Source organism: Mirounga leonina, unplaced genomic scaffold (genome assembly GCF_011800145.1).
Source record: "Mirounga leonina isolate KUSES-001 unplaced genomic scaffold, KU_Mleo_1.0 Mir_115, whole genome shotgun sequence".
NCBI classification, from domain to species: Eukaryota; Metazoa; Chordata; class Mammalia; order Carnivora; family Phocidae; genus Mirounga; species Mirounga leonina.
Genome location: NW_023270268.1, coordinates 1,758,086 through 1,773,425, shown reverse-complemented (window position 1 = coordinate 1,773,425; position 15,340 = coordinate 1,758,086). Strand labels below are relative to the sequence as shown.

At 35.4% G+C, this 15,340-nt stretch overlaps 1 protein-coding gene across 31 annotated transcripts in view; it reads right to left on the bottom strand.

Moving 5' to 3' along the window:
* CLASP2 (cytoplasmic linker associated protein 2) overlaps positions 1-15,340 on the bottom strand; it is a 184,055-nt gene that overhangs the window by 49,883 nt on the left and 118,832 nt on the right. For 17 of the 31 annotated variants that reach the window (XM_034991484.1, XM_034991494.1, XM_034991443.1 and 14 more), the window contains 5 exons: positions 14,269-14,439; positions 13,728-13,835; positions 9,037-9,143; positions 5,401-5,645; positions 3,669-3,732 (listed from right to left, as the gene is read on the bottom strand). In XM_034991484.1, coding sequence (XP_034847375.1) covers positions 3,669-3,732; positions 5,401-5,645; positions 9,037-9,143; positions 13,728-13,835; positions 14,269-14,439 — 695 coding nt within the window. Of the gene's footprint in view, positions 1-3,668; positions 3,733-5,400; positions 5,646-9,036; positions 9,144-10,113; positions 10,177-13,727; positions 13,836-14,268; positions 14,440-15,340 lie in introns of all 31 variants that reach the window. The other 14 variants (XM_034991290.1, XM_034991333.1, XM_034991364.1 and 11 more) reach the window with 1 other exon arrangement.

Genomic DNA, 15,340 nt, shown 5'->3' with positions numbered 1-15,340 from the left:
TCACCCAGGGGCCTGTACATTGTTTCCCTTCAAGAATCCTAACCTTTGGGGAGCCTGGGTGGCTCAGTCAGTTAAGTGTCTGTCTTCGGCTCAGGTCGTGATCCCAGGGTTCTGGGATCAAGCCCCGCAGATGGCTTCCTACTCAGCAGGGAGCCTGCTTCTCCCTCTCCCTTTGCCATCCCCCTACTTGTGCTCTCTCACTCTTGCTCTCTCTCAAATAAATAAAATCTTAAAAAAAAAAAAAAATCCTAACCTTCAACTGGTGGCATGAGCTCTGCGAGCAGAGGTTCCTGGATATATGTTTCTACTGTAGTGTCAATAACCCAGAACTGAGCATAGAAAACAGGGATCAGCAAACTACAGTCTGCAAGTTAAGAATGGTTTTTACATTTTTGATTTTAAAAAGTTTTTTTTTTAAAAAGCAATTTACATGAAAATTAAAATTTCAATGTTCATAAAGCTTTGTTGCAACCTAGCCATAATCCTTGGTTTACATATTGTGTATAGATGCCTTTGTGCTACAATGGCAGAGTTGAGTAGTGGTGACAGAGATCCTTATGGCACACAAAGCTGCAAATATTTACTATCTGGCCCTTTACAGAACAAAAAATGGTCTACTTCTGATAAAGAACAAAACTGTATCTGGAAAGAAAATAAAGTATCAAAATCAGTTGCTTGTTCTGAAGATGGAGCTGTTGGTACTTTATAAAGATATATTTAAAAAATGGGGAAGGAGAAATCTGCTATTTTAATAATATCAGGATATATTGCAAAAGCTCAAATCAAACCCTGACATTTTATTTATTTATTTTTCTTTTAAAAGATTTTAGTTATTTATTTGGGAGAGAGACAGAGAGACCATGAGCAGGGTAAGGGGCAGAGGGAGGAGGACAAGCAGACTCCCTGCTGAGCGTGAAGCCAGACACAGGGGCTCGATCCCAGGACCCTGAGACCATGACCTGAGGTAAAGACAGATGCTTAGCCAACTGAGCCACCCAGGTGCCCCAAACCCTGACATTTTAAACTCAGCACAGTATGGTGGCATATCCAGTTTATTCTTTTTTTTTTTTAGATTTTATTTATTTATTTGAGAGAGAGAGAGAATAAGAGACAGAGAGCATGAGAGGGAGGAGGGTCAGAGGGAGAAGCAGACTCCCCGCCGAGCAGGGAGCCCGATGCGGGACTCGATCCCGGGACTCCAGGATCATGACCTGAGCCGAAGGCAGTCGCTTAACCAACTGAGCCACCCAGGCGCCCTTAATGAATTACACTATTGGCAGAGCCTCCAATGGACAATCACCAAACAAAAGTCAAGCAGGAACAAATTAACAAAAATCTTCCCATTACACTGGTCTTCACTGATCTAACTAAAATGCCCAAAAACCTAATCAAACAAACAAAACCAGATGGGTCAGTAAGAAATGTATATTGTTATAAAACCTGATGAAGAAAAACCAAAAAGTCACCTTCATGACAATTCTAGGGAGGACCGTAGCTGGTTCTCCATGTCTATTAAGGGAAGCCAAGCGTATGTGCTCAGTTCAGTTCCTTTCCCAACATCAAACTCAGCTTTCCTATTTCATCTCCAAGAGACTCTTTAAAAAGTGTTTCTTTTTTATTACTGTATAAATTCTAGCATCCAACTAAATTGTATTATTGTCCTAGCAAAAAATAAGCTGGGACTTCAAGAAATAATCCAGCCTCGCTCGGTCTTATACCTTCCACTAGGTACGAATTATATCACTTATTGAAGATGTTTTAAAATTCTATTTTTTAGGGGCACCTGGGTGGCTCAGTCATTATGCGTCTGCCTTCGGCTCAGGTCATGATCCCAGGGTCCTGGGATTGAGCCCCGCATTGGGCTCCCTGCTCAGCAAGAAGCCTGCTTCTCCCTCTCCCACTCCCCCTGCTTGTGTTCCCTCTCTCGCTGTGTCTCTCTCTGTCAAGTAAGTAAATAAATAAATAAATAAAAATCTAAAAAAATAAAAAAGATTCTGTTTTTTAGGGATGCCTGTGTGGCTCAATCAGTTAAGTGTCTGCCTACGGCTCAGGTCATGATTCCAGAGTCCTGGGATCAAGCCCCACATCGGGCTCCTTGCTCAGCGGGGAGTCTGCTTCTCCCTCTGCCACTCCCCCTGCTTGTGCTCCCTTTCTCTCTCTCTGACAAATAAATAAAATCTTAAAAAAAATTTCTATTTTTTAAAGTTGTATAATTACTAAAATATTGTTTGTAAAAGAGGTCCATCCAGATCACAATTGTCTTGTTCTCTGGTTTATATTGCCAAGAAAATATATCAACAATTAATTTGTTCAAGATTTATAGAAATTTTTGCATTAAAGCAAGTACTACAGCTGTAACTGGTGGTATAATGTAAGTAAGTATAAAATCATACAGTTACCAACATGTTCAGTTTGAAAGTTATAAACTTCATTTATTATTCATTCATTCATTCATTCATTCATTCATTCATTCATTCATTTATTTATAGGTAACCTGTAGGCCCAGTGTGGGGCTTGAACTCATGATCATGAGATCAAGAGTTACAAGCTCCACTGACTGAGCCAGCCAGGCACCCCTGAAAGTTAAAAATTTTAAACAAACTGCTTACCAAGTGTTTTTTAACCTTTGTCTTTAATGGAAATTTGCATTCCTGGATGAAATAAATATACCATTTGATAGAGGATAATCTTTGAAAACTGTTTTAAAGTAGAAGCAATTTATAATCTTTAGCTGGATTTTAGTTTATATGTAGTGTGATTTTATTATCTTTAAAGTAGTGTTGCAAGTAATGAAAATATCAAAAATAGAAAAAAATGAGAATGATATGTGCAACAATAAAGTGAAGACAATAAAAAAATAAGGTGAAATTCATTAATTTTTTTTTTATAATTTCCCTTCCACATCTCCCTTTCACTTAGGTTAGAAATTCTCATGCAGACAACTGGTAACCTAAAAAAAGACAATAAAGTTTCACCATTGTCAGACACATTACTGAAACAGAGTAGCCAAATACATTTTACAACATGTAAAATTACAATTACCCTGCAAGGTGAACCAAAATTTCCAGGTGCACATGCTGATTGCGCCTAAGTGCTTAAAATGAAGTATGTTTTAATCAACATTAAAAATTAAACAGTGTTCTGAAAATTTTTATGGACTACTTCAACATATGAAGTGTTTTTAATGTTACTACCAAACTATGGCCAACATGGTACTTTGTGCTTTTGTGTTATTTAATGGCAATTCTTTTCTACACAACTGCACTTTTAAGATAAGAAAATATTTACATTAACACTGCAAAAGAAGAAAACAATAGACCTTTTTTCAACTTACCCCAATTTTTTCCCATTACAAACAGTAAAAAGTTTCTAGTGATACAAACACATTCAGTTTGACTAATTCTATGAGTCATGCTTGTTACTATATCCCTCAGCTTATAGTCTTAGACAATCTCTCTTTGGAGAAATTTAAATGGTTACCAGAGAGCAATTTCTAAATTATGTATTTTACCAAAAATTTCAATTGTGTTTGGAAAGATTATTACCATTTTGGGGCAATAATAAAAAAAAATGGCTTACAGTGCTTTGCTATTATTTTACTTTTATTTTTTTGGCAATCCACAGGTGACATCCCATAGGAGTAAATAATCTTAAATACTAAAACATACCTTGCCATGAGGATCAGCAAACATTCTTGTGAAAATTTCACACAATCTTTTCAGTTCAACTCGACTGTCAAAATAATAAAGCAGCTTATTAATATCTTTTTTTAAAAAAGATCTATTTATTTGAGAGAGAGACAGAGAGAGAACAAGCAGGGGGAGGGGCAGAGGGAGAGGGACAAGTAGACGCCCTGCTGAGTGGGGGTGGGGTGGGGCGGTGCCACGGGGGCAGGGCTTGATCCCATAACCTGGAGATCATGACCTGAGCAGAGGTCAGATGCTTGGCCAACTAAGCCACCCAGGTGCCCCAAAAGTAGCTTATTAATAACTTGCTGTAGGAAGAATTCATTTAAAAATAACCTTAGCTGTAAATAGGCTTCTTATAAAAAATCAAAACAAAACAGTCCTCCAAATCAAAAAATGTGTGGGACTTACTAATCAGGGATAAATACAAATTTATCAAATGCAACAATAATTCTGTTGCGACCCACATTATTTTAAAAGTTATATGAAAAGAACTACAATTGTATTTCATTAATGTAGCATGACAGGGGAAACTGTACAAATGACATTCCCAGCACATGACTCTTATCTTTTATTTATTTTTTTAAAGATTTTATTTCATTTGACAGAGAGAGAGAGAACGTGAGAGAGGGAATACAAGCAGGGGGAGTGCGAGAGGGAGAAGCAGGCTTCCCACCAAGCAGGGAGCCCAATACAGAGCTCGATCCCAGGCCCTGGGATCATGACCTGAGCCGAAGGCAGATGCTTAATGATTGAGCCACCCAGGAGCCCCTGAATCTTATCCTTTAAATGCTAAGATGTTTTCTTAAATTTGGCCACCTGAGGGCTAAAATCTTTCCACACTATGCCCTACTCTCTTGCCACTGATAATGATATACTGAACCTAATATTAACCTAATCTGGATGGGGTTAGGAACAATATTATGATTTATTGCAATGATTCATGAAGTATGATAGGCAAACATTAAAATATATTAGGCAGTACACTGATGAATATCTATTTTAAATTAAATAGGTTTAATACTTCCTAAAGTAAATATACAGCTAGCAACTCTAACCCTGATTTCAGGTATCAAGTCAAGAAGTAGCCCTCTAATTTTCCACTACACTCAAACTTACGAATTATCTGAATCTAGGTTCTTAAAGGGGTTGACTAGGGAAGTTTAAAACATTACACAGATAAAGACAATAAAGAATTTAGGGGGGAAAAGCAAATAAAAGCCATTAGGAAAGAAAACTGAATCAAATCAAACCAAATCAGACAAACTATAAAACCAATATAAAGTTAAGAGAAATTCACTCCAATTCCATTTTGTATAACACTATGACTCACATAATACATGAACACTGAGAATATACCTTCATGTTCAAGTGAGCATAAACATTCTTTCTTCTCACTGAAAAATTTATCAGGAATGAATTTTAATAAACCGGCCAGCTTTAATCTCATGTACACTTTATTATTTTTTTAATTTTAGAAATTAATACCCTTTTTCATGAACTTCTATTTGTGAATAAAAAGTTTCCTTTTAAATAAAAATTTCTAGTATAGATAGTATTGATGGTCCTGAAGCTTGGGAAAATATTTTGGTGCCATCTTCTGAATTTAAAACAAGTCTGTTCCCATACTAATATCTCTAAGGTGTTATGGAGACAAAGTCAAGTTGAAAGTGCTAACCTGACAGAACAATTATTTTAAGCCAACACAACTCACCTTAATGTTCTCTGATTTTTTAATAGGTTCTGCAGACCCAGGAGGCCTTCTTTCCTTTCTGACCAGTTGGAACTAGCACATCTATTGAGGACTTCTGCCACATCTTCCGTCTGCCTCATATATGTGGGAATACTACCATTTCGAGAACTATAGGAGCGTTCTGAACAAGCACTAGATGCATCGCTGTTGGCGTCATCATCTGAATGCATTCCATATGATTCATATCTTCTTCGAGCAGGTTTTTTCTGTTATACATAAAGGCTCTCATTAGTAGTAGCCAAAAGAATATACTGGTATTTTACAATTTCTACTGACCACAAAAAGACTGGTTTTTGTTTTAAAATCAGTACCAAGCATGAGGCTAATTACTGTAATAATAAAATTATTATCAATGTTATATCAATCAATTGATCACTGATTTTATTATCAATATTTAGTTTTGCTTCAGAAAACATGTTTTAGAAGTTAGTAGAAGATGAATATTTTTAAACTATGGGATATAGTATAAACAGAATAAGGCTATATGAAAGTTCAGATATTAAAGTGGGAAGTGCTCAAATTGTGGGTTTTTCCCTCTTCTTTTTCCTTTTCATGGAAACCAAGAACTACTAGAGTATAAATGAACAGAAACTACTTGAAATTTGAGTTGGTAAGAAGAGAATATTACTTTTTAAAGGATGAGAATGGATCAGGAAACACATTTTCCTGTATGACTTCTATTTTCTCCTGTCTGCTTTCTCTTCTCTCTAGTCTCCCTTTTACATCTACTACCACTTCTCTTGCCACATTTTCTTCCTTTGTACCCAACCCTCGTGTCTCCTGGAGAAGTGAAATACAAAGCATGATGAGAACCTGTTTTGCTTGCTATTATTTTTAAGAGGCAAGCTCCTTGAGGGTCCTCCATGTTTTTCCCAATGTGTCTATACCGTCTATTTCAATAAATGCAAGAAAGCCTATTTAGATTCCTTTGATTTCTTTACATCTGAAGCTTATCATTTAGTATCTGTAACTGCTAATTATACCTTGCATATAAAAATGAAACGAGAGAGTAAATAGCTTATTTGAAATTTTCTTGGAAGGATTGGAAATATATCTTTATATAATCTGATATCTGAATTTAGGCTCATGAGCAGTGAAGACATTTCTATGAAACATGTTAATAAGCACAATAATTTAAAACAGTTCCAGTGGCTACAACAAATTCTCCAAAGTCTAAAATCTAAAAACAAAAAGTAACTTGAATTTAATTCAAAATAGTTTTATAAAGACATTTCCATCACTAAATGCCTCTTACTGATTTAGAGACACCAACTTAATTTAGAAAGTGCTAATGTGGTATTCCTGTGTTGGGTTCTAGAATCAGTTTTGTCATTGACATCAGTATGAATAATAACATCTCATCTGTATGGAGCAGTCAAGCTGGAAGGACAAGAACTCCCATAGGACATTCAAGCAGCATCTCCCTATTGATAATTATATATACAGAAAAATGGATGTATTAAAGGATCTTATTACTTCCACTTGAATATTTTCTAGAAAACTATCATCTGTTAAACTGATGAAGCAAAAGAAAAAAGTTATGGTATCATAAGATGTCAGAAAACAGCAATGTCTATACCTTAGTCCGTATGTCTCCTAAGAGCTGAGAGCAGTAAATTTTTAAAGAGAAAAATTAAAAATAATGAAGAACATTTTGCTAAACAGTACAATGAAGTAGGCATAAACAATGCCCATAATCAGAAACATTAAAATTTTTAATATATAGATACATGAGAACTGCTTATTAGCAGACTATATCTTCAATCTTGCCAATATCCTTTAGTCCTAAGCTACAAAAATATTCCCATAACCAGTTTTCCTAAAGAAACTCAAATTTTCTTTTTTTTTTTAAGTTGGCTCCATGCCCAGTGTAGAGCCCAACGTGGGCCCAAACTCACAACCCTGAGATGAAGACCTGAGCTGAGATCAAGAGTGGGACGCTTAACCGACTGAGCTACCCAGGTGCCCCTCAAATTTTCTATTTGAATCCTTCTGTCATTTCCAAAGTTAACTTTGTTTCTGTGATTTTCCCAAGGTGCAAATTAGGCTTAGTAGTTGGAAAGATTTTTTTCTAGAAATTAATAGTTATAATCGGAATATCTATGCTATGCAAATAATGGAAGTAGATAGAATCAAATTATTGGGATTCAGCTTTTGGCCCTGGTAATTAAATATTCCTTATATAATTCAAACACATCTTACTATTATAAGTAACAGTTCAAGAATAACCCATTCAATTAATAAAATTTATGTGAGCATAATTTCATTTAAAAAGAAACAAGAAAATATGATTTGAGAAATACATTGAGGAAAAACAGTAAATTTAAAGCATCTGATTTAAGATCATCAGAACAAGATGTGATCAATATATCCCATGCCCAAGACAACAAAATTCCTACTTAGTTACATCATTTATAAAAAAATCAATCAAATGGCTGAGATAAAGGAAAAAACTCAGCACACACAGACTGTTAGAACAGAACTACATATGTGGATTACATTTATTTTATTATAGCTACGACCATCAAATATTTTTCAAAACTTATTTCTCAAATATGTGGCATAAATTGTATTGTATCAACACTGGCTAAGACAGTCTTAAAAGGCATAATGTATTTCTTATTTCAAAACAAAGATAAGGCCAGGGCGCCTGGGTGGCTCAGTCGGTTAAGTGGCTGCCTTCGGCTCAGGTCATGATCCTGGAGTCCTGGGATCGAGCCCCGCGTCGGGCTCCCTGCTCAGCGGGGAGTCTGCTTCTCCCTCTCCCTCTGCCTGCCTCTCTGCCTACTTGTGCTCTCTATCTGTCAAATAAATAAATAAAATCTTTAAAACAAACAAACAAACAAAACAAAGATGAGACCTTTTATACGTTCTGTGTAAGAAACTACTGAGTAAATGCTTCCCAAACATTGGATTAATATAATTTGAAACAGAAAGTGTCATACTGAATTGATTTGGGAAACTGGCAAAAGCCAATTATAGTCATTGTTCAAATGATACTTCTTTCATAATTTTAAGTGAGAAAAACGGCAGTGAAATATGTACAGCACTCTCTGACAAACTATCATGGATCTATAGATGATGTTTTTAAATCTCACTGTTGAATGTGTTAGGCATAAAGAGCCAGGAGGATATTCTAATTATCATGTGTCTTGAAGCTGTACTTTCTCTCAGCTCAGAAAATATACATAAGACTAAACAAAATCCTACCCCAAACTAACACAATCCCTAAATACTCAAAGTTAAGCAAGCTTTGAAATATATTGCTTGTAGTCTACATATTTATGTACTAATCTAATCTACCCTTACTCTTAGTGTACTACAGTGCATAAAACACATTACCCTATTAAGGACATCAATATTTATATTCCTGACATGCCATCAATTACTTTTAGCCTTGGCTTAAAATTCTGGCCAAGAAATAAAGATCAAGAATTGATTATACTGCTCTGCTTTTTAAATTGCCCACATTTGATCATCCTCAATTATATCCACAAGCATTTTCCTATGTCCTTTCCGGCACTGGTGGACTGCCTTACCCATACATTAGTTTCATAGTGGGAACATCTATAATGATAAGGAAATGGAGAAGAGTACCAAGGCATCTGCTACCGCCTCCTCCACATCAGAACCTGTGTTCAGGACTCGCATGGCACTGACAGAAGATGACAGTCGGCTTGACTGGCTGATCCCATACCCTGGACCTAATTCGTCAGAAGGAGGAAAACAGCTTTGAGAGAGTCATAAATTTAACAGTGTCACATTGGAAACTTTAAGATCCTTAAGGGGAGGAAAAAAAAAAAAAACCAATGGGGCAAAGCATTTTAAAAGCAATTCTGTATTTTCTGGGTACATTTGGTTTTTGGTCAAATAAAATGGTAAAGGCAATTAAAATTACTGACAGTGTGTGGAAAATAAATTTAAAGAATAGTAGCTATTATACATTTATGACCAGAAGATAGAAGAAAGAATGGCTGGCTAAGGGCTTGCGAATCTATAGCCCGTGCAATTAGTCCAGCTCTATCAGTCAGGCAAATCTCTTCCATTCAGGTGAGCCACGGAGTAGTCCAGAACAAAGATCAAACCTCAAACCAATAATGATTAGGGAGCTCAATAAAGCCACACCAGTTTACCAGGGAAAAAACCTCCAATTATTATTTCTCCTTCTTCAAGATAGGTTGATTTCAATCTATAACTAAGACATGTCATTTGATACTTGTTAAGCACCTACTGTGTGCCCAACATTCTGAGGTATGTAAAGACAAACTAGAGATGGATTCTCCCCCTCAACTACTTTCTACACCATCATTTACAATTAAAACACTTCATCCACCATTTTGGTTTTTTTTTTTTTTTTCCAAAACATGTACAAAGATGAAGTACATAATTGAGAACATAAAACAATTCCATATTTAAACATGACATAACTTAGGTTACACACACACACAAAAATGTCATCTGCCAGTGAGAAAAATGTCCAAATAAAGTTGTGGAAGGGGAAAAAGTTACTTAGGGGAAAATCAAAAAATCACAAATGACTTACTATCCAACAAATTAAATTTAAATAAAAACAAATTGATTTAAAAACATGAATATACAATTCAATGGAAACTGAAAAGGACAAAAATCTGAGATGAATGCACAGATGATAGTGAAAATGTACTCATCCTTCACCTGAGGCCCCATACACATCGGGGGCGTAGAGGGCACCAGTAGATCTGGAATGGTGTCTGGAGGCTGGAATAACAGGACCATACAAACCTCATCTATTACCACAGAAACAAGGAATAGTGGCAGCACTATAGTCAGGCAAGGAGAGTTAGTCAACACTGGTATTACTAGTACTAGTTAAGGATCAGAATACTGCCAAGTCAGGCAACTGAACATTAGCACTGTAATATCATCCTTGACACACAAAAGATCTTACACCTAAGGGGACAGACATAAGCCCACAGGAGACAAAAAAAAAGCAAGTATTCAAATGGAAGGAAATGTCAAAAGTACAAGCATGAAACAAAAAAATGAACACTGTAGTTAAAAAAAAAAAAAAAACCACTATGGTAACTAGTAACCAATAATAGCCCTATCTCCTTTAATCTTGAACCCAATGAAGCAGGTATTACTATTACATTTTATAGATGGGTAAATTCAAGCATAGAGAGAAGTTAATTAATGTGATCAAAGCCATACTACTATAAGTGAAACACCTCAGTACCTGTCCTCTTTCAAGGCCTTTACTCTTAAACAGTACATGTACCATCTTCACATTGTTCAAAAGATAACATACCTCATTTACGTTAGCCTAAATATCTTCCATAATGTTTCATAGAATATGAGTTCTGCATTCAGTAAAAAATTATTTAAATATCAAAGCACATTTGAACATAAAAAAGTATTAATAATCTAATCAGAAGACCTACAAATGTGACATGTCTCCCTCTATTTACGACATGTCTCTCTGAATCTAATTTTAGCATATTTTAAATTTTGTATCTTAAAATCCTGATTTTCCTAACACCACAAAGTCATTCTTCTTCTTACATACAGAAACAAATAAGCCAGGAAAGACTCATTTTAATATTTAATGAGATAGATTACTCTTATTTAGATATATTAATCAGAGCAGTTAAAATACTTCCATTACACAAATCACTCTTTTCTTTGCCACGGGACCTTAATGAACGCAAAAAAGATCAAAAAGATTGAGAGAAAGGATTAAACAGAAAGAATGCTGCACAAAAGGTTTAATCAGACCCTGAAAGGTGACTGGTATTGTTAATAAAACATACTAATAGTTTTAATTTTACCCGACAGAAATAATTTTTTAAATGGTGAGAGTTACCAATATGGAAATGCCTAATGGATGAAAATTCTTGAAAAATTTTCTGGAATCATGGTTACCTGTGGCTCTGCAGGTAAGAGGTAAGAGGCACCACTCACATTCTTGTAATAACATAAGCCCTTTTTTTTTGAAACTTGGCTCCAGAAATAAATAATAGCTAGGGTACAAATTCTAGAGAAGATTGGCTTTGCTCAGCTCTGATTTATTTCTGATGCTTTAGGATTTTCACACTGACCTTGTGCTACAACTGAATGCAAGGCAAACTTTGGGGCTCATCTGCTGAATGGCGATATTCAAGTCAGAGGTGAAAAAAGAATCCACCAAATAAACACAGTAAGGACAGCAGAATGCAGGCAAACACAGCAAACAATGGGAGTGGGAAGGATAACCTGATTTTCCAGAATGCTACTCCTCACCCCTGTGTACTAAACAGGGCTAATCTGCTACCTTTACCATGCAGTATCCATATGTAAATAAAAGGACTATAAAAATCAATTCTTTGAAAACTATATGATTAAAAGATATGATCTTCTTTAATCCAAATAGAATGTTTCATTAGAATCAGGAGAACAGCTTCCTTTAATAATAAAAACTTAAGTGATTTAAATTGTCAAATGGAGGCTTTGAGATGAATCTAGAAAATGAATGGCTAGCCACCATTTCTCTTTAAAAACAGGCATATTAACAATGTTTATTTTTTAAGTGATTAATAGTTGACTATAAATTTCCTCTAATCTCTGACTACTGCAAGGTTTAAAAGGTACAGAAACACATTTTGGTCTCTTCTTGATATCTCATGTTTTCTAATAATTCTGCAGCATTAGCATTATACAGATGCAGGTGTTATACCATTAAAAATATCAAAGATCCTTGCCACTAAAGTACAAGGAACTACTTCTAGGCAAGCAATTAAGAGCTTTAGGGGAAAAGGTGGACGAGCAGTAGTGGAGGCAGGGACGATGACGGTGATGACCAAGTGCTCACTGTGTGCCAATTAATCAGAGCAGTTAAAATACTTTTATTACACAAATCACTCTTTCTGGGGAATTCGCTCATTTATAGCTTCTTCAAAACAATCCTAACAAGTACATACTATTATTATCCTACTTTTACAGATTGGGAAACTCAGGTACAGAAGTTACAGGCCATCTGACCCTAGAACATATGCTCTTAAGCTCCCACTCCATTTCCTTCAACCCTTCAAGATGGCATGCTTATTTTATACAAATGTAGGATTTATTTCATTTTTAAAACATATATACATGAAGATTTACCCTGTACATCTACATGTATATTTGTGTGTGTGCATATACACAGCCTGTATGTATATGAACTAAAAATATTGTGTATGACTATTGTATATGAACTAAAAATATCTCTGGCAAAGTATTGAAAGGGAGCTCTGGCACCTGGGACTGGAACAGAAACAATGAAGGCTGAGGATATCCCTATCTGTGTCCCTAGCTCAATGGGGGTTTTCTAGGTCAGTGCAGGACAGTATAGTGATTTATTTGAACCAAATGGCCCAGAGAACAGAAACTAATCTCTAGATATCCTCTACTAACATGTCTATTGAATGAAATAATTCCAACAGGCAACGAGAACTATGAGAAATTCTCTACGTATTACAGTAACCTACATTTTATGGAATTAAAAGAAAAAATCTGAAATGGTGTTAAGTATGTACATATATATAAACAAAGTACTAGTTAAAAACCTGAAGGACCATGCAGAAATTCTAAAAATTTTCAGTGTAAAAAATTCCACCTCTCCGATTATTCTCAAATACTAAAAGCTTAAAAAAAGTCATTTAAGATTTTTATAATTGAGGTAACTATACTATTATAGTCAAGGTTATAATATAATCTATATAACCAGAAACACAGAGGTTTTACAGCAGTGACATGACACAAACTAATATATGGGAAACAACCATTAAACTGTAAAATAGTAAAAAAATAATGTTAATTTGTCCCATTTTAGTTAGTAGTTCATATGGTCTTTTGCAGCACTCTAATAACCTAAGTTAAATATCTAAATTGAAATGTTAATACTTCTGCTGAAGAAACCAACAGCATTTATTTTATCAAATGAAATGGTCCATACTTCACTTGAGAATATTTAAATATTACCTTTAAATTGTATAGGTTTATTTCTTAAGATAAATCTTGATTGAATGCAATATTCTGTAGTTTAAATCTGTGATATTTACTTGATTATGGAGGCAATTTGCTTATACAAGGTCTAAGTTACTCATTTAAAACAAGTAAATGTCAAAGGAATTGCCCAAACATGTAATTTCCTTCTGACTCTTTCTTGTACCAGGATAGAAAAGAGAGGCAAAGACACAGCCGATGAAGAAAGTTAAACCCCACGTATGCTGAGGTTATCAGATGGTGGTAACACAGGGGAAAGAAACGCACCCAACGCCTGCCCAAGTACTTACCGAGGGGCTGAAAAGAGCGAACAGGACTTGTGTCCCTGCTGCTCTCCCGACTGGCTTCCCGGCTGCACCCTTGACTCACACTTGGTCGAGGAATACGACTACTTCGGGCTGGTACCAGGCAACAGCAGCACAGAAAGGGAGGAAATAAAAGACAGAATTTGCATTTTTGATAGGTTAGTTTTATTTTTCTTTCTTAAAAACTGATCAATCTTTCTGAGGTTGAGAACAAATTACCCTTGAAAAAGCATTACCAGGAATACAATTAAATTTGAATATAGTCATCTAGTTTGTATGAGATTACAAGGGTAAAAGAGCATTCTACAAGTGTAAGAAGGCTGCCAACAAAAGGATTAAAATATAAATGAATTATACTTTCCAGGTAAGAAACTAATTCAATTTATAACCTATATTTCAATTTTCTTTGAATTCTGAGTTGTTTTCTTCTGGCTTCTAAGCACCCAACTGATGTCTGCCATGCTTTCCAATACCCAAGCCTGAAATACAAGAGAAGAGGTCCCAAGTCTCATAGAGAAAACCTTACCCACTGACAGTCTAGAGGGACTAGCCTCTCTGCTACAACCCTGGCTCCGCGGTATCTTGCTTCTCTTTGGCGCTGAGGCTGAATTGACCAAGACTCTTTGAACACCAGAGCTCACAGTGGAGAGGGCTGTTGTGGTCAGAACTCTTCCTGGAGACCCCGACCGGCTGCCAGCTGAACACCAAACATACATACAAATGTTAAGATGTGAACTCTAAGAGAACTTGTTGAAAGGATAAAAATTCAAGAAATACATCTGAGAAAACTGGGATAGTATGGCAAGTTTGAGTTCAAAGGAAATGGATTGAGGAAGACATGTATAGTCATAACCTGGAAAAAAAAAAGTATGCTATATATACTAGGACTGAACAGTAAAAATCATGTAAAATCTATTTTCAGTTTTGAGGGGTATAGGACAACACTAATAGTATGTTTGTTTCAGAACACAAATAGTATATAAGATTTCAAAAAAAATAACTTTTCTGACAGTACATTTCACATGGCTACAACTATGTATTAGAAAGCTATGTATTTGCAAGGAACAGAATTAGTCATTCCATTACTGCTATTTTTTGTTAAGAATATAATAAAAATTTTCTTCATGTTAAAATGGTTTGCTTTCTGAGATGCAAAATTATCTTGCTACTATGTATACTTGTAATTTTTACAAAATTACAATTTAAATGTTTATAAAATTGGGCCAGCTGAATAAGAAATTTGCTTTTTGCTATTTGCTATTTGCTTAACAGCAAAGGCATCTTGGGTGGCCATGCCTAGGATGTAGATGTAGGGGTACTGAGAGTAGAAAAGAACTATGAGCAAATGTCAGAGAAGTCAGACCCTTTCCAAACTAGTGATTCTCAATCTTGGAAGGCAGAGGATATGTGGTCAGGGAAAAAGAGAGAGGGAGCCAGATAAAATCTCAGATTGGGGCAAGGGTTAAAGAAAAAAAAGTTACGAAAGATGGTTTTAAACTAGAATTGCATGGGTTAACTTTTAAGGAAATGAGCTCCTTGTCAATCAAAATATTTTATGTCTGCATTGACTAGGGAAACAAACTAGATAACTCCAGAAT